At 39.3% G+C, this 19,500-nt stretch overlaps 1 protein-coding gene across 3 annotated transcripts in view; it reads right to left on the reverse strand.

The window, feature by feature from the left end:
* Window positions 1–6,472: 6,472 nt before the first annotated feature.
* Rif1 (replication timing regulatory factor 1) overlaps window positions 6,473–19,500 on the reverse strand; it is a 51,407-nt gene continuing 38,379 nt past the window's right edge. For all 3 annotated transcript variants that reach the window (XM_038336550.1, XM_038336551.1, XM_038336548.1), the window contains exons 30-35: window positions 16,164–19,277; window positions 13,255–13,401; window positions 12,728–12,846; window positions 11,032–11,185; window positions 9,210–9,318; window positions 6,473–8,896 (exon numbers count right to left, since the gene is read on the reverse strand). In XM_038336550.1, the coding sequence (XP_038192478.1) occupies window positions 8,685–8,896; window positions 9,210–9,318; window positions 11,032–11,185; window positions 12,728–12,846; window positions 13,255–13,401; window positions 16,164–19,277 (3,855 nt within the window). In that variant the 3' untranslated portion in view covers window positions 6,473–8,684. The remainder of the gene's footprint in view (window positions 8,897–9,209; window positions 9,319–11,031; window positions 11,186–12,727; window positions 12,847–13,254; window positions 13,402–16,163; window positions 19,278–19,500) is intronic.

The following is a 19,500-nucleotide window of genomic DNA, read 5'->3' on the forward strand; positions in this document are numbered from 1 at the left end:
GGGAAGGTTTCTCTGGACTCAACAGTTTTGTGATGATTTCAATCCAATTGGTCCAATAAGGAAAAGCAATGAATTTCAATCTTAGTGACCGTCTTTGATGAGGCCCTACATGAGGACCTAGGAAATACTGGAGGGGACACCCACAGGTCACCCTCTTAAGATATGTGAACCACACCTTGAGAGCAGCCACCAGTGAAGAGGACTGCAGGTGAGCACTGGCAATCTGCTAACCGGGGTATCGGCCATCGTCTAAAATGGCTCAAATCTGCCAGACAGAAGTAACCCATTTGAGATTTATACTCAAAGGGGGACAGTGATGACTCTAAGAAGCCCATAAGGAGACTCAAGATACCCACTCCAACCCCCAAGAGGTAAAACAGAGAATTCCTTGGGTCTGCAGGCTTCTGCCGCCTCTGGATTTCCAGTTTGGCTGCACTAAGACATTATATGAGACCACAAAGCAAAGCCAGCCCTTCTTCTGGACTGAGACTGAAGATAAGGCTTACAATAAAATCAAAAAGGTCCTCCTTCTCAGAATCTGTACTAGGGCTGCCAGACATCTCCAAACCCTTCCATCTCTACATATCCAAAGGGTTTTAACCCAAATTCTAGGACGTTGGAATAGGCCAGTGGCCTACCTGTCTAAAAGACTTTACTCAGTGGCAGCTGGTTGGTCCCCATGCCTTAGAATCCTTGTGGCCATCGCCCTGCAGGTTAAAGATGCCATCAAGTTAACCTTGAGACAAGAGTTCCTTGTGCCACTGAAGGAGTGCTCAAAGAACCGCCTGACCTATGAATGAGTGTGACACTCACATGACTCTCGCTATCAGAGCCTCCTTTTTAATCACCGCCCCCCCAGATCCGTTTCCTTCCGAGTGCAAGCTTGAACCCCGCGTCCCTAACTCCCTGACCCTGACCTGGACATTCCACTACATGATTGTGCAGGAATCCTGAGCCAAGCACACAGGCTGAGAAAGGATCTATAAGACCAGCCCCTTCCAGATGCAGAGCTTACCTGGTAGATGGACAGGAGCAGCTTCATGTGGGATGTCACATGATGGGACATCAACCCAGAAGCCTGAACTCGAAGTCTTAACCAAGGCACTGGAGATGGTGAAGGGGAGGAGGCTGAATACATACATGGACAGCCGTTGTGCCTTCACCACAGCCCACATTCATTGAGTCATCTGTCAGGAACTGGGGCTCCTCGCTGCAGAAGGAAAGACTACCAAAAACAAATGGAAGATACTAGTCTTACTGGCAGCCTATGACTGCTAACCAAATTGGTCATCATCTCCTGCCTGGGACATCAAAAGGCTGACATGCCAGTGGTCAGTGGAAACCAGAGAGCTGATAGAATGACAAGGAGGCAGAATAGACTACTGATGTCCTTCTGGTGCTCACTCTGCCAGACCCAGTACCTCCCAATCTCCCAACCTACACCCCTGAAGATTTGGGCATGATACATAGACTACCAACAGCACAGAAACCAGAAAATCAGATAATGGGCAGAGGGATATAGTGATATTTGTGTTTAATAAATAAAGCGTGCCTGAAGATCAGAGTGCAAAGCTAACCACACTAGTCAGCCATACAGGCCAGGCAGTGGTGGCACACACCTTTAATCCCAGCAACCACAGTAGTTAGCCATAGAGGCTGGGCAGAGGTGGTACACACCGTTAATCCTAGCACTAGAGAGGAATATAAGGCAGAATGAGACAGGAACTCTCTTCAGTCTGAAGATCTCATAGAGGTAAAAGCTCTCCAGAAGTTGGCTGCTTAGCTTCTCTGATCTTTCAGTTTGATCACCAATATCTGTCTCTGTGCTTGCTTTAAGTCATGCTACAACTAATGCCTAACTTTGGGGGAATAAATTCATGCAAAAGCTGTCTGTGGCCTTCCAGCTACCAACATAGGCCGGAGCTAGAAGCGACTGGAGTCACTGCCTGCCACCTGAGTCTTCCTTTCTTCACTCCTGGTGGGCTCCCCCTGAACCCCCTTCTCAGGCTGCTGTCAAACTAGGTGGCTGCCTTGAAATCCAGTCAGGCCTCTACTGCTCTACGCAGCAGCAATCGGCCTCACATCTTCATCATTATTTGTGGCAGATTTGGTAAGAAAACTGGAATTCTTAAGAGAGGAATTAAAGGGGGATTTTTTTCCCCATGTTAAGAAATGGAGGACACAATTACAATAAAGTTATGAAGCACGATTAATAAAAACTAAGGGTCAGAAATTGGAGTTCAACCTGAAGATCTGAAAAGCAAAACAGACAACCATTGGACCTTACCTCAACCTCAGTTTGAAAATGGTGATCCTTCTTCCAGGAATCTCAGAATGAGACTATGTTGTGCTTTGCTTGATCTGCTGCGAGACTGTGATGGAGAGTCTCGGCTGGTTGCGCTCGCTCACCCAGGAGAACACTATGACTTCTCTCCCCAACCCCAGGGCCAGCCTTCCCAATAGGAGGTGTTTTACCACTTTAAAACTGACCCTGGCATGCTAACTAGCACATAAATGCAGTATTATACACCTTCTCATTATTTAATAAATACAGATTGAGAAGACAATGGAACCCATCAATCTTTGTAAGGCAACCCTGAGAAATGGGGGAGGGGGAGAATACTGTGTCTCTGGCACACCATATGCTCATAAACCCAGATATTTAGATCATGTTATCCTTATTCCATTTAGGTCTCAAACCACAGCTATCAAAAATCAAGAAACAAAAGTAAACACTAGAAATGTTTTTATACTTTTATTTTAAATAAAAGTGCATTTTAATAACCAGTCTCAAATGGCAAATTATTACCGTCAACTCTCAATTACTCATTAGTTTTACTATAAAGACGCCTCTACTCAACTATTAGTGCCCGACACAGCAAGTAGGACCGCCTATTGCTTCCAGACTGTTAAACAGTCTCACAGAACAGTACTCTTGCTTCTTACCTGCTAGTGTAGTTGATAGGATGAATAGGTATTTGCCAAATTTTAGAACTCAACAAATATACTTTGAACGTAAAACTGAACTTTTACCAACAGCAGCAAAATATTAACAATGACTAGTTGGATTCTGCTAGGGCTGGCTATCCAGTGTTTAAAATGGACTGAAAGCAATTGCTAACTTACCAACACAGAAAGCAAACTGCCAAATTCCACATTATTTCATAGGTTTAACTTACTAATTAGTGCCACGCTTTCTCCTTAAGACCAAAGTCCCCTGATATCATGGTAAATATGCTTAAGGGCTCAAAAAAAGTGTACTAAAAAACTTGAGAAAAGTATACTGAAGAACTAATTGGCTCATAGTATATGTATACCGGAACATCAGGAAAGCAGTGACCATCAGGATTCTTATGATGGGTCACAGAAAAGTTCAGACCTACCTACCACTGTCTAAACTGACCACATACCAAATATGAACAGAATTGTTCTCTGGAACAAGGACTGACAAACTTAAATTAAGAGGGAAATATCTGAAGACTTGAAGGAGGCCAGTCTCAGATGACTTTCGAGTCATCAAACCAGGAAAGCAGCCAAACACAGCCTGACTGCCACAATACAACTATTTCTGAATACTAAGAATTTCCTATTTTTTCATATGCTTGAAATATTTTTAAAATTTCTTCCCAATGACTTTAAAACAAAGAACAGAAGTGTGCAGGCCAAACACCAACACACAAAAAGTGAATTGTTAAAAACAGGAGGTAAGGCAGTTTGCTTCACTATCATGACTAAACTATCCTATTGCACTTTGATTTCAATAATCAATTCTTTTCTTCTTAGAAAATTCTTATTCTGTAAAAAAATTAAAATGCTTTAGATACTAATTATGCATAAAAATAGCTTTAATGATCTATTTAAAGGTTTCAAGACATTATATTGAACATCCTAGGTATTTATCTTTTAAGACCCAAGGCCACCTTTAAACATTTATACTGCTGGAAGTATAAAGTACTGAATGAATGTTTTAACATTTGTTGAAACGGTCTCTCATGGCCTTGAACTCTTGCTCCTAGGTATACCTCCTAAGACTAGAATTACACAAACATGCCACCACACTCCCGATCAGATATTTTAAAATAATCACTCAAGTTAATTTTGAGAACTAACTTCGACACAGTTTTATGATAAAGGCACCCGGGAACCAGTGCCTACCCTTACACCAAATGGTTTTATTATCAAACTTTTGGCTGAGTGTGGTGGTACACATTAATGCCTACATCGAATAAAAGTCGGGGGCAATCTCTGTGAGTTAGGCCAGCCTGGTCTATATATAAGGAATGAAAACTACAAAAAAAGCCCTGTCTCAAATGGTTGAGGCTAGAGTGCCCTGATCTTGAGACCAGCCCTGGCAATGAAGTACAGTCCACACTACCTGGGGCTGAAGTAAGACTGTTTCCAAACCAAACCCTCCTCTCCTGTTCTCTCTTCACTGCCCCACTTACTATGTGCTAATAAGCATATACACTTAACATTAAAGTAGTTTTATACTCAGTTACAAACCAGCAAAGAACATTTCTGCTACAACTGAACCACGAAAGTTGCATGGGAGAGGTTGTTCTTTTCAACATCAGCGGTTTAAAATATTGCCCGAATTTTCAAATCACATAAAGGGTCCATAACCCATACTAGAGGTACTTTCCAGGAACATGAGCATCTAACAGGTTATGTCTGTTATTTACTTAAAGATTTAGTATATATAGGAAAAAAGGTTGTAACATTTATCTATTCCAAGAACTCACACAGATACTGTTAAGGGCACATCTACAAAATAACTGCAGATCTTAAATTTATGGATACTTTGAAAGAGCAATATATAAAGCCAGGTACATAACAGACATAACCATTAACTAAATGATCACAAACCACACATCAATTAGCATACATATAATCAAAACACTGAAGCAAGCATGGCTATAAGTTTGAGACTAAGTGGTCTACATAATAAGTTCTAGTCGAGCCTGAACTAGTTTTTGTAATGACTCAGGCTTCTGCCCTCAGCCAAAATTCACACCCCAATAATGTCCACTGATGTGGGAGTCCCCTCTGTGTGTTGCTTGTATTGGTTAGTGAATAAAGAAACTGCCTTGGTCTGATAGGGCAGAACTTAGGTAGGTGGAGAAGACAGAACTGAGTTCTGGGAGGAAGAAAGCAGAGTCAGAGAAAGGCCATGGATCTGCAGCCAGACATAGTTGTATTTTACCCAGTAAGCCACTGCCACATGGCAATATACAGATTAATAGAAATGGGTTAAATTAAGATGTAAGAGTTAACTAATAAGAAACTAGAGCAAATGGGCCAAGCAGTGATTTGATTAATAGTTTACTGTGTGGTTATTTCAGGGCTACTGGGCGGCCGGTACAAACAAGTGGACCCCCCGTAACAGTCCACAACTGCTGGTCTACACCTGCTGACTTAGCTGACAATCATTTCACCATCTGTGCCTGGCAATGCTCAAGCATTGCCCATTAATGGCGGTTCTCCAGTTTTATCCTGGGCAGTCCTAGATGCTTGTTATTGTCATGCTCAAGGTTCCAGTCTTTTATGCTGTCTATTCAGCATTTTTTGGGCCTTCCTCGGGGCCTTAATCCTGTGCACTCTTCCAATTAGTGCTATCTTGCCATCGTTCATTCCCACACTTGGTTCTGAAATCAACCTCAACAATGCAATGAAACCCAAGCCTTAAAGCTGAAGGCGAGACCAGTAAGGGAGTGTTATAAAGTATTTCCTCTGACTTCAAAACCAGCACTTCATTTACTTTAAGCCAAAATTTCATTTACTTTTCATTTTATTTCAAACTTCATTTACTCTAAACTCAAATAAAACCCTCCAATTAATGTTTCCAAACATTAATTATTTTATACTTTCCCCTGGTTTTAAGACAGGTTCTTTTTCTGCAGACTGATCAGACTTGGCACGAAGCAATCATCTGCCTCAGCCTCCCAAGTATTGCAATTACACGAGCCACATGTTCAGTATCCAATTATTAACATTTTAAATTATTGACATTCTAATGACCCTTAAATATGTAAGTGGATTTCCGGCTACATCTAAGTTCCAGTGAAATAAATAGAATCCAAAAGGTATTGTCATTTAACAACTACTTTTAAACTTTAGATTTAAATCCTATTTTTAAACTGTTGTTAATCTGATGAATTGGACTCATAACCCATTATTTGAAATACAAAGACCCTGTAGTGATCAGATTAATATGCAACACCTTCAATAAACTCAGTCAAACATCAAAATCCACTATTTTCTGACACGAAAAATGACATTTGCACACCACTAGCTTCTCTTTAAAAATAGATTTAAAAGGCTCAGCAGTTAACATGGATTTGATTGCGAGCACCCACAGGGTAGTTTGTACCTAGATAACTTTGGTTTTCCCAGGGATCGGATGCCTTCCTCTGGCCATCATGAACAACAGGCACACACATACAGGCAAAACATTCATGCACAGAAAATAGTGAATTTTTAAAATTTTATTTGTATGTGTATGTGTAGGTCCTACCACATGGGTCTCAGGATTGAACTCAAGTCATAACCAGGGTTTGTGGAAAGCACTGTATCTTCTGGGCCATCTAACCAGCTACAGACTTGTTTCAATACACACAACAATTGGGGTCACACTGGAATGTCAGTATGTCTTTTTTTTTTATTAACCATTAGAAAAAAAATCTGAAGGGTTCCATGTAAAAGTGAAACAATACATTGGAGTCAAATTCAGAAATAATGCCTTTTTTCTAGTTTAGGAATTAACGTGGAAATTTGCCCAAAAAAAGTTAAGCCAAGAATACTGAAATAAACTGAACCAACCCTGTTTTTCTATAAACTGAACTAAGTATCAACTAATATTTTAAAACACAATCTCACTGATCATCTGTGCTTTAAGTAAATCATCATTCTGTCACATTCCTGCTATATTTTGAGCTCCCCAAGAATTCTGCTGTACCTACATGTGAGTAGACAAGAGTTAGGGAATGCGGTTGTGAAATGCGCACATCACCCACCCCACATACTCTCCTGGCTAATCAATCCTGCTCACTGAACGTTCATCCACACCTCTTAATACTTAAATATAATGACTGACAATGCAATCCACCATTATCATTGTTTTTAAAAGACAGTCTTATCCTCATTAGTTATTGACTTAGGTCCTTAAGAGTCCGACAGAAAAATATCTAATTATTTATGATAATGAAAAATGTTACCAGTTTTATTTACTAGGTCTCTGCTGGGGAAAAAAGGAGACCTTAAACAACAAAAGGAACTGGCTTTACAACTGCAATGTCCAACAGCAGTTAAACTAAGTTTGAAACTAAGATCATCCACTGATTTTATTTAAAAAACAAGCAAAACATAAAATACAGCCAGGTGTGGTAGCAAACACCTGCAACCCCCAAACTCTGGAAGCAGAGGCAGGAGGATCATAGAAGTTCAAGGCTAATCTGGGCTACACAGAGAAACAATTATCTCCATAAACAAACAAACAAAAACAAACAAAAATCCCAGGTGAAACAAATATGTGAAGCCAGGCACTAACTATTTGGGAAAATTTACAGTTTAATTATATATCCTATTTTTTTTTAAGCCAGACAAAACATACATATAAAAAGGGCAGGTTCAAATTTAGTTTTCAGTGTATGTGATAAAACCAGGTATCTCTATAGACGTTTTATAGTACAACCTACAATGAAAATATCCAGGCTAACTCTCCATTAAGAAGAAACATATGAGGCACATTTTCTAGTGGTTGGGATCCTCTTCCAAACCAAAAGAAAAAAAAAGGTAGTGGCATGTAATATTTTCTGGTTCCGATAATTTTAATTATTTTGGACATTTTAGAAAATAAACTCATGTTTTAACTAAATACAAAACTATCTGTTGCTTTATTTGTAGATACAGACGCCTACAAATATCCACAGTAAGTCATGAAGTACTTTTACTATCCAAATGGATATTGATATTAAATATATACAAATGTTTATATTAAACAAAACAATGGTATTCACAAGAAGCTGCAGAAACTCATGCAATTAATGAAGGCTAAATTTTATAAATTAAAAAAGTCTTCTATACATAATGTACAAACAGTCATGCACTTAAGAGTGAATACTATACCTCATAAGAGCACATTTTCATAGGCAAATGCTGCCGCTATTTGTTAATACCAAATGAATGGAATGTTAGTAAATGAAACATTGTTATTTTAACTACCAACAAGTTGAAAGGGTATTTCTCCAAGTAGTCTACATATCTACACGTCTGAAGGAAATGCTCTCTTCTGTTTCATCAGGTACAACAAATATAAATATTTTGGAAAAATATAAACACCTTTCAGTTCAATAAAGTGTAAATAAAACTCTATCTTACTTAAAATATCTGTATTATGAGCTACACCAAAATATGCATGAGTTAAAGTATGAAAAAAAAAGTATGTATATCTCATTTGCTTTCAAGTTTCAGAAACATTTCAATTTCTTAAAAAACTATGTGTACTGGCCAAGAAAATACAGTAGGGAGTATCTTTACTAATGAACTTATAAAATTGACCTAATAATTCATTATCTTCAGGATTTGATATCAACTTTGCAAAGTTTCTTTTTAAACGGTGCAGATATTTCTAAAAGCCAAAAAATAAAAATCTGGTGGTGAAAAACTTTACATTTCTCTTTAAAATATTAAGAATTTTCATGGGCTGGTGATCTCCAACGTGACTGTAGATTTCTTATTATAGAGTTTGCCATGGTACCAAGTTTCTCATGCATTTCAAATAGCTGGCTTCCAGAGTAACTGTAGAGATCTTCTGAATCCAGCTGAAGAGCCAGAGCACTAATCTGTGCCACAAGATTTTTAGACAATGGGGTGTCTAAGGTCACAGGGTCAACCAAATCTAGAAACAAAGCAAAACACATTAAATCTATACCAGTTTGTTTAAAAATGATCTATATCTCCAATCAAATTGAAAAGGAGAGAAAATAGGCTAAGGTACACATTTGCTCAAGAAAACAAAATGCCAGAAAAGTCTACCTCAGAGTGTTATTCTGTGTATGATATAACTAAACAAAATTTCAAAGTCCTTATCTACACCTTGACGGATAAACTTTTTTTTAAATGTAAAGATGTGAAGAAAGTTAAGTTTTTTTTTCAAGAAAGTGAATTTTCCAAAAAAAGAACCAAAAAACTATCATGCTTGGATAACATACCTGAGGCAAGTCGTTCTTCATCAGTTGAGAGGGGCTTGCTTTCTACTCCATTTACTGCCCTTTCAGAAATATCAAAAACTGGTATCTCTTCAAGTCCACGAGATTTCATCTTGATTATACATTTACATCAGTAAAAAAGAGAAATAAAAAACAAAACTAACTTTTAACTGGAATGACATGAAATGCCCACAGTCTATAACTCATAAACCGCCCTACTAAGTACACAAAGATCGTATAGTATTACAGCAAACATGGTGGAGCAGTCCTGTAATCCCAGCACTCTGGCAACAAATGCAGGTGCAGCTGTAAGTTAGAGGCCAACTAGGGATAGTTAGTCTTGACCCAAGTATTTCCTCAAAGAGCACAGAGATTTATAATACATTAATTTCTTAAAAAACAGCAATAATTATCTAAGTTCAGAAATGTAGAAAAATAACTACGGCTGAATAATCATTGGCTATGTTTTATTTTCAAAGCTACCGACAATTCACTAGCAGAGCACTGCCCAGCATGAATGAGGTCCTGGTCAAGGGCCAAAACCAGAATAAAACTCTAAAGGTATTCTCAGGTTTCATGGAGCACTGCTCAAAGAAGTTACTATTTAAAAAGTTGTCATGACTCCACAATCTTATTCAAAGGCACAAAAAATGTGAAAACAATGCCACATAAAAACTTGGATATGAACTGTGGGAGGATTTCTTATGAAAACCAAAGAAGCAAACCAAAGTCCATCAACTGAGGAACAAATAAAAAATGTGGTATACCCATGGAATACTGATCAGCCATGAAGAGAGAGAGTAAGAGACTGAACCTAAACCTAGAGACTGAAGTGCACATGCGCGCACACACAAATTTTTTAAAAAACTTCCTGACATTGCAAATTAATCGCATAGTGTCTGGGTTTTGCTTACTTCTTTATACAATTAACATGGTCAACAAAAATGTTTTATGTATCAGAAATACAAAAATCAAGTAATTTCAAGAATACAGTACATAGTACATACCCTGAATAGATGTTTGAACATCTAAACTTTGTCCCAAGATAAATATAATATGGATCAGAAGAATTATGAAAGGAAGAAAAAAAAGGCGGCGTGATGGTGAACGCCTTTAATCCCAGCAGAGACAAGCGGATCTCTGTGAGTTGGATGGGAACCTGATCTATAGTTTCAGAACAGCCAAAGATACGCAGAGAAACCTTATCTTGAAAATACAAAACAAAAGACTAATGCATAAATTTGCAGTAGTCTTAGACTCATTTGGATTTGAGCACCTACATCTTAGGAATACTATAGCCATGGAGCCACCAGTTGGCAAAAATTAAAAAGGAGAAAAGATTTTTGAATAAAATTTAAAAGTGAGTCTAGGATACAGTACATAAAAACAGAATAAAAAAAATAAAGCTCCCACTGAGGCACAGAAAGGGTTTTGAACAATAGTCTAAATGCAAGCTTTTATTACTTTGGTAGAGCTCTTTTTGCTTGGTTCTTTCTCTTGCTCTGTGACCCTGACTGTACTCAAGAAGTGTTGATCCAACTATCTCTGTTTCCTAGGTACTGAGATTAGAGAGGCACAATACCACTTCCAGATGAATCACTTATTAAAATATGACTCTTGGGGCTGGAGAGAGAGGTCAGCAGTTACGAGCACTGGCTGGTTTTTCTGAGAACATGGGTTTGTTTCTCAGCACCTCCAGGACTGCTCACAAACATCTGTAACACCAGTTCCAAGGCATCTAGTGCCCTGTTCTGGCCTCTAAGAACTGCAGACATGTGGTACACAGAAAACACGCACGCAAAACACTCAAATAACAAGTTTTTACCTGTTGCTCGTGGTATACCCTGAGAGCCTTTTTTACATTAAACACCTTTGGAGAGCGAATAGGCAGAGTTTTTATTTCAGATGCGGTAAGAGTACTCAAATCACCAATTGTTTTTATGTTCTTGGCTCTGATAAGCTGTCCTAGACCTCTTGCCCTTTTAAAGAAAAAAAGAGAAAACATAATTATACTTTTAACTGATATCTGTGAGCACTTCTCCATTTAAACTCAAAGAATTTATTCATATAGTCCACCCAGCCCATCACCACAATGTGATGAGCAAGCATCTGGGGAATTTAAAATGAAACTAGAATCCTAATGTGTACCTGACTTAATAATGAAAATCCAGTAATTCTCTGTAGTCTACATTTTAGCAACAGCATAGCTGTGTTCTCACTGCTGCACTGAAACAGGCACAGCAGGATGGGAAACTCGTTTTCACACCACAGCTTCCTGTCTATGGCTCAGGCATTTCACCAGCTGTAAGCTATTTCCATTTAACCTATCCTATCCTAGATCCTTTATGTGACTTCCTTTTATGTACATGTCTGAAACAATTCTTTAGAGGAATATAAGGATTGCTTAATTAGGAATTATGCCGTGGTTCAGACTAGTAACTTAAAAAATTACCACTTAACAAGTTATGTGTAACAATTCTCTTAAGACTTAGCAGTCTGGGGCTAGAGACGGCTCAGTGGTTAATAGCACTTGCTGCACTTCCAGAGGACCCAGAATCAATTTCCAAGACCCATAACAGGATATAATTGAAGCACAAACAAAATTCCCTGTCTACACTACAAATTCCTTAGCTATGCAATGTTCATAGACTAACCTCTCTAAGCTTCTACTTTAAAATGCTTCTGGCCCCTCAAAGGTTTACAATGGGACAGAACCAGATATGTATACAAAACATGCCAACACTGTGGGAAATAAGCACTTATTTCTATTAGGATGCAATGCATAGTTTTACTTCTAAAGCAAAGTGAGAAGTAAATGCCAATTAATTCTAAATTTGAGAAGCCTGACCATTAAAGACATTAAGTCAGACCTGGCAATTCAATCCCGTAATAACAGCATGGAGGAAAGGGACAAGAGGATTAAAAATTCAAGGACACAGAACCTGTGTGTGAAGCATGGGGTTCATACAGGTAAGGCTCAGGAAGGTATTTTATTTTTGTGACCCTCCACATTGTCTTGGAAATTTAGTCATTGTGAGTCAACAATCCACAGGGTTCACCAAGTTCTGGCTGACATCAAATTGTGTTCTGCTGTGTAAGAGGATGCCCATGCCCTTGAGCTGGAAATTCCCTAAGAATTACACAGGTCTCAGATCACCTCAAGCTCATGGACTGTGTCGCCAGGAGTGCTCCTGGCCCTAAGGTTCCTTCAAGCAGCATTTCTGACTTCTGTAGTGCTCAGCCTGAAAGCTGTGTCTTCACCAATGCTAAGCAAGCACTCATCAACTGAGCTTGCACCCTAGCCCCAGATCACCCTCATCATTACTACAAAAAACTGAAATGTCATCCCAAGAAAGCCAATGACCTGGTAATCCACCTGACTCAGTTTTCCTTAGTAGCTGGACTCCCTCCTCAAACTGGGAAGTCTTAGCAAAACTATGGCACAAAATAACGTTGGAAAACAAAAACAACAACAAAAATCCCTTCACCTCAGGGTATGAACCATAAACTTGACCACTTACCACATGTTTGATGTAATCTGAGGTAAAATGATGTCGACTGATGCTGCACAGTTTACCAAAGCTGGGTAAACGCTCTCTGTTGTTGGGGATAGCATGGGTTCTTTGGCCATTTCTGTAATCTTAAAATAAATTTCAAAAGTCATTAAGTAGAGGCTACAAGACTGAACATGAGAGTATATAAAGTCACATAGAAACAAACACTTCTGTGAGCCCTTAACCCTAGAGCTCTGGTCCTGGGGACAGAACTTCTTTGGCTGAAGTGGTATTATGCTAGATAGAACAAAGTAGAGGGAAAAAAATTCAGAACCCCAGACAACTAAAATGTTACAACTTAAATTGTACAACTAAAAGCCTCTGTAAATTTTTAGGAAATGAAAATGGAACAGGATAACCTAATAATTTACCTGTGGAATAGCTGACTGGCCTTAAGCCTCTACAAGAAAAGCAATCCATCAAAGCAAAGAAATCTTCAAATACAAGTTTTATTTACAGACAGACGTACATATATTTTAAAGTCCATAGCTTACCTTGGAGTGTGAAGTAGGTGAAGTTTTAGCACTTTTTACTAAGGGGGAGCTATTTGAAGAATGAGGCTTAGCAACAGAGCAGCGCCTATCAATGTCGTCTGCCAATCCTGCTTGGTATATTGGATCTGCAAACGAAACACGCCTGACCTGAAAGTACAAGGCAAGTTTTCATTAAGGAGGCAACATCCTACCTAAAGTGTTGAGTTTCTGTAAAAGCAAAGCAAGACAGTGTTTCCAAGCTTACTTCACTAGAAGCCTCCTGCAGAGTTGTTCCATCTTGTAGATACTGCTTACTACTGCAGATCATTCTAATTATACCCTCCACTGTAGTGTGAAGCGGCGGGGCTGTGTCCCGCCACCCAGCCGCCGGCTAGCTTTACCCCCGAAATAATTACACGGAAACTGTATTCTTTTAAAACACTGCCTGGCCCATAGTTTCAGCCTCTTATTGGCTAATTCTCACATCTTTCTTTAACCCATATTTAGTAATCTGTGTAGCACCATGAGGTGTGGCTTACCAGGAGAGATCTTAACCTGCGTCCATCTCGGAGAGGAGCAGCATGGAGACTCACTATCGTGACTGCCTGAAGCGTCTCTCCAACTCTACTTCCTTGTTCCCACAATTCTGTTCTGTCTACTCCACCTATCTAATTTTCTCTTAAAGGGCCAAGGCAGTTTTCTTTATTAATAATGAAAGTAACACATAAACACTCCTCCATCACTCCACTATCTCTGCAGTGACAGAAAGTTAAAAATGTACAATGTGATGGTTCAAACCTTTTAATCCCAGCACTCAGGGGGCCTTAAAGGCAGGTAGATTTCTCTGAGTATGGGGTCAGTCTAGTCTACATAGTGTAGACTTCCAAGTTCCAACCCAGTCAGGGCTACATACTAAGACCCCGCATTAAAAAAAAAAAAAAAAAAATCCAGGAGTGGTCGTACTCATGTAAATCCAGCAACCGGGAGACTGAGGCAGATCATCTCCAAAGGGAAACCAGTTTGGGGCTACATAGTGAGACCTTTGCCTCAAAAATCAAAAACAAGGGCTAAAGAGACAGTTTAGTGGCTAAAAGTACTGCTGCATAATCATGACATCCAGAGTTCAAATCCAAGCACCAACATTAACAAGTCGTTCTATAAAAGTCTGTACCTCCAGCTCCAAGGGTCCTAATTTGCTCTCTTCTGGCTTATGCATAAACTAACACACACACCTACACGGATTATTCCTTTATGCTGATGTGTCACTAAGACTGATTTAACAAAAAGCAACACAGCCAATAGCTAGAAAGAAGGATTTCTGAACAGGGAAAGCTCTGGGGAAGAAAGAGTTGGCAGCAGCCAGATGTGGAATAATCAGGATGAGCATAATAAAGATGAGGTTCATAAAGAACATAGATTTAAAAATATGGGTTAAATTGTAAGAGCTAGTTAGAAACAAGCCAAGCTAAGGCTGAGCTTTCATAGTAAGTCTCTGTGTCATCTTTTGTGAGCTGACGGCCCAAAAAGGAAGGTCAGTCTACTTGCACACACATACACAAATAAAATCTATACGAATACTGTATAATTTGCATAGCCAATTGGTTTACAGACTACAGACAATAACAACTGGCTTTAGTCATTCTTCTAAACTTGTGAGATTGTGTGTGCACACGCGCGTGCACACATACACACTGACACATGACTATATGTAGAAGTCAGAGAACTTTGAATGGAAGGGGGTTGTTCCTCGGATGTTGTACAACTTATTTTTGTGAGATGGAGCCTCTCATTAGCCTCAAACTCCCTAAATAGACTAGGCTTACTGAGCAGCAGACCACATGCCACCAAAGCCAAGGAATTTTATCTTCAGTGTGGGTTCTGGGAATTGAACTCAGGTCCATATATGCTTGTCTTGCCACTTTACCTAAGCTATCTTCCTAGCCCCTACTCTAAACTCTTTGAAAGCAATACAAGTATCATGGCCACAAGGCAGCAATCTTAACTATTTTAACCACACTGTGGCTAATTTATTTGGCTTCTCTAAAGGTCTACAATATGTCCACATTGAGCTACAATTTTTTATCAGAGAACTCATAATTATTAATATCATTCCGTATCATCTAAGATTGATTTTTCAAGAATGGGCAACATCTAAGTATCTACCATATCCTGTTTTGCCTTAGGCAATAAACCTGCCCTAAGGTATAATAACAAGACTTTAATCCCAGCACTCAGAAAGCAGAGGCAGGTTGAAGATGTCTGGTCTAGAGAGAGGGTTTCCAGAACAGACTGAGAAAACCTGTCAAAAAGACCTAAAACAGACAAAAAGAAAACATCGCACTGTACTTTCAAGGTCTCAGCACCCACATCAAACAGCTTATAACTCCTGATGCCTCTAGTTTTCATAGGCCCCTGCACTCCTGTGCAGACCTTAAAACATACATATAACATATACATATAAATAAAAGTATAAAAATAAATCTTAAAAAATGTGCCTGCTAGCCAATTTCCAAGACTATAACCCTAGCTAGCTGAGGGTCCTATGTATATGTATGGCCCAGGAGTCACTCTTTAGCTGGATTAGTGACCATTAAAGGCATCATGTTTAAGAACATATGAAGTAAGTGCTCAGCTTTTCAATCAACCCCAATCATGATGCCTAGTCCTTAAAACTGGTTCCATATATTGTATCACAGAGAAAGGTATTAATAGGACCCACTCAGGATGCTAACAGTGGCCCACATGCACAGCTGCATCAAGTTCTTGTGTGACACAAGAGACTACTTGAAAGGCTTCCTGTCCTTTCCACAGCAACCACAGCAAATAATCAGTGACCACGACCCTTACACCCTCAACCCTTACTAGGTTTCACCCTGTGACCACATATTCCAAGCAAACATTAAACTCATTACAGTCAGCAACATTCCTACCTTGTTAACTGGTGATGACAGCTCATCTTCGTGGGATCTTTTGAGTCCTCTCTTTAAGATGCTTGTGGACGGAGAAGCCAGTGGCGACCAAACACACCGTGCTTGCATACCACTAGGACTTTCAGTTGCTGATCCAAGGGAGGGATCCAGCTCTAATTTTTCAGGAGAAGCATTATTGCTTTCTGCTACCAGTTCAAAAGTCACTTCGGATGTCAGAGACTGTGGGAATTCCTCCACTTTCTCTGAAGTGAGACAAGCTTCCGGCAGAATGTCGCTGCCCATTACAGTCTGACTGTCATCTGACTTTGTCTCATCCGACTGATTATGTTCTTTTGTTTCAGTTTTGTAATAAACAGTTCCTTCTTCAGCACTCACATCAAGTGCGTCACAAACAAAGCTTTCGGTTTTGACATCTGGTTTTCCAACTGGTGCTTCCTCAGGTGCAGGGGTGCTAACAATTGTGTCCCTGTCCTCTTCCCCAGTGTTGTCAACTTCAGTCTTCAACTGAGCTATCACTGGTGCTTTGTAATTTTCCATTTCTTTGTTCGTTTCCTCACATGAGCCTGAATCAGATTTAACACTATCCCCCTCTAGTTCTGCCCTCGTGGGACGCTCAGTCTGCACAGTCTTTTTGCTTAAAGGTGTCACGTTATCAGGAAGACTCATACCAGAATTAAAATCCTCAGGGGCTGTTTCTTCAGCATTTATTTCAGTTGTGACTGTATCAAATTCATCTTTTTTATTATCTTCCTCTGGTGCCATATCTACAGAAATATCCATCTGGGCACTCTTTTCAGAGACAGCTGCTTCAAATGTGTCGTTTCCTACATCTAATTCCATAGCTTCAACACCCTCTGAACTGGATCCTGCTATTACTTTGGATACCCTCCCTAAGTCACTAACATCAAATTCTCTTTTCAGAATTGCTTCTGAACTTTCTACTTTATTATCTACAGAATATTTCTCTGAAATATCCTTGGAATCACTTAAGCATTCGTCTTCAGCATTAAATTTCTCATTACATGACTTTTGGATTTCATATACTGTTTCACTAGAATCTCTATCATGAGGGTTTTCTTTTACTATTTCAGATGGCAGATTTTTTCTATCTTCTTCCAACCCAGTTTCAGATCTAATTAAATCACTAGTAGTGCCATTCTCTTCTTTAAGACCCAAATGAAAACTCATACTAGGATGTTCATCTACCAACTTTGTTTCAACAAGCTCATCAGCTTCACAAGTTTCGGGTGTGGTTTCAGGTACTTGCGCATCTGTAGTTTTTGTCTCCGTGCTCTTTAAAGCACAACTTTCTGTGTTCTTTAACCCAATAAATGACTTTTCCTGATATTGTGATTTTTCCCCACAGCAGTCACAGCCCTTTGATCTCCTGACTCTCCGGCTTCTCTTGTGTTGGCATTCAACTGCTTGGCTCCATTTCTCGGAAGGCACAGAAATGTCTGATGTCTCCATTTTTGAGCAGTCTCCCACACTGCTATCCGTTTCTCGTTTGTGCAATCTCTTAACAGCATTCCTAGTCCTGAGATTTGATTCAGGCACAGGAGTAACTGCAAGTGAGTTATCTACGCATTTGCTAGTCTTACTTGTGTCATCAGTAACTTGCAGTGAATCTGAAGACCCAACAGACTCCTGAAGAATTACTCTCTTTGTATTTTCTTCAAGAACCTGAGCCGCTGTTTCTGAATCAACTTCGTGTGTCTCGTCTGCAGTTTTTACACATTCCTCTTTGACCACCTTTTCTTCTTGTTCTTCAGTATCAACACTGTCACTGCTTTTGTTTTTCCATTTCCCAGATCGTTTCTTTCTGGAAACTTCTTCCTTTGCCTCAGAACTATCAGATTCTGAGTTTTCAACACTGGAAAGCAACCCCTGAGATGCTCTTCTTGTTTGGTAACGTGTACGTCCTCTCAAAGGTTTCTCAGACGACTTATCTACACTGTCCTGGGTACCACCTCCCTCGGAACTAATGTTCTCCTGGTTTGGCTTTCTTTTATTTTGATCAGCTTCAGCATTACCAATGGGTTCCTCTAAAGTTTTATCATGTAAACCATTTCCTTTTTCAGTCAAATTTTCCTGTGTAAGGGATTCGGCAGTTAGTTTTTGCTTAGGCAACTTGTCATCTTTTGTATGTAGAGGACTCTTCAAAATTGTTTTCTCTTCTTCCTTCCGTCTTTCCTTTTTTTGTTGAATGTTATCCTTATCTTGGCTGTCCGTAGAAGACTCTACTATTTCTGAACGCCGCCTTGAAGACCGTCTGAGGGTTTTTGGATTTGGAGCTACTACAGTTTGATTATCTTCATTTACTATTTGATCTGCTGGTGCTGGAACCGGGAGTTTATTTTCTTTAGATCCCATATTAATGCCTATGTTTTTCTCTTCTGTTGAGGTTTCCAATGAAGCATTTTCTACTGCAGGTTTGGAATTTCTATCTTCATGCTCTAGGGTAGCTCCAGAAGGATGATTGTGATTATCTGACACACATTCTGCTTGACTGAGCAAATCAGGAGGGTTATTTTCTAATACACGTTCCTCCTCCTGTCCAGATCTCACTGAAGGCTTAGACGTTTTATTAGTCAATTGCTCAACTTTACCCCCCCTCCGGCCTGATTTCTTACCACCATTCACTAATTTTTCTGAATCAGATTTTGAGTGAGTCATTTCTCTTTTCCTTGTTTTTGGTGGCATATCAGTTTTAGTTGTGTTTTCCTGGTTATTTCTCACTGTAACGGTGGATGACATGTTATTCAAAGGGGATGGGCTAAAAGGTCTATTTTCTGAACCATCAAATTTCTCCAGAGTAATAAAGGTTTGTCTCCGACTCACAGGCTGTGGAGGAGTTCCAGAAACGGTGGCATTAGAAACTGAACTACTGCTGACCACCAGTGAACTTTCTATACTAGAACATTCAGCTGACACTATCTTTGATGAAATTAACATGTTTTTTGTCGCATCACTATCGGGGCCCAATGCTTCTGAATTGGTTCCAGCAACAGAACAAGAGTCATTTGGTAAATAAGCCTTTTCAGGATGTACATCCATACCAGAGTTTTCCACGGCATCTTGAGAGATGAAAACAGCACTCTCCATTTGCTCTTCCTACCGAAAAACATACAAATAACAGAGTAAACATTAGGTTTATGAAAATTTAAATATAATACAGTGGTAATCCAGATTTTCTTGGAAAACTTAAGTGTAAACTCTGATAATTCAATATACTAACATTTACAATACTGTTTCAAAATCAGCAACTGTCAGTGTGCTTTAAATTGACTTAAAAAACTTAAGTTCAACTTAAGTTACAATTCAGGCCAGGACTGCT

This window comes from Arvicola amphibius, chromosome 7 (genome assembly GCF_903992535.2).
Source record: "Arvicola amphibius chromosome 7, mArvAmp1.2, whole genome shotgun sequence".
Taxonomy (NCBI): Eukaryota; Metazoa; Chordata; class Mammalia; order Rodentia; family Cricetidae; genus Arvicola; species Arvicola amphibius.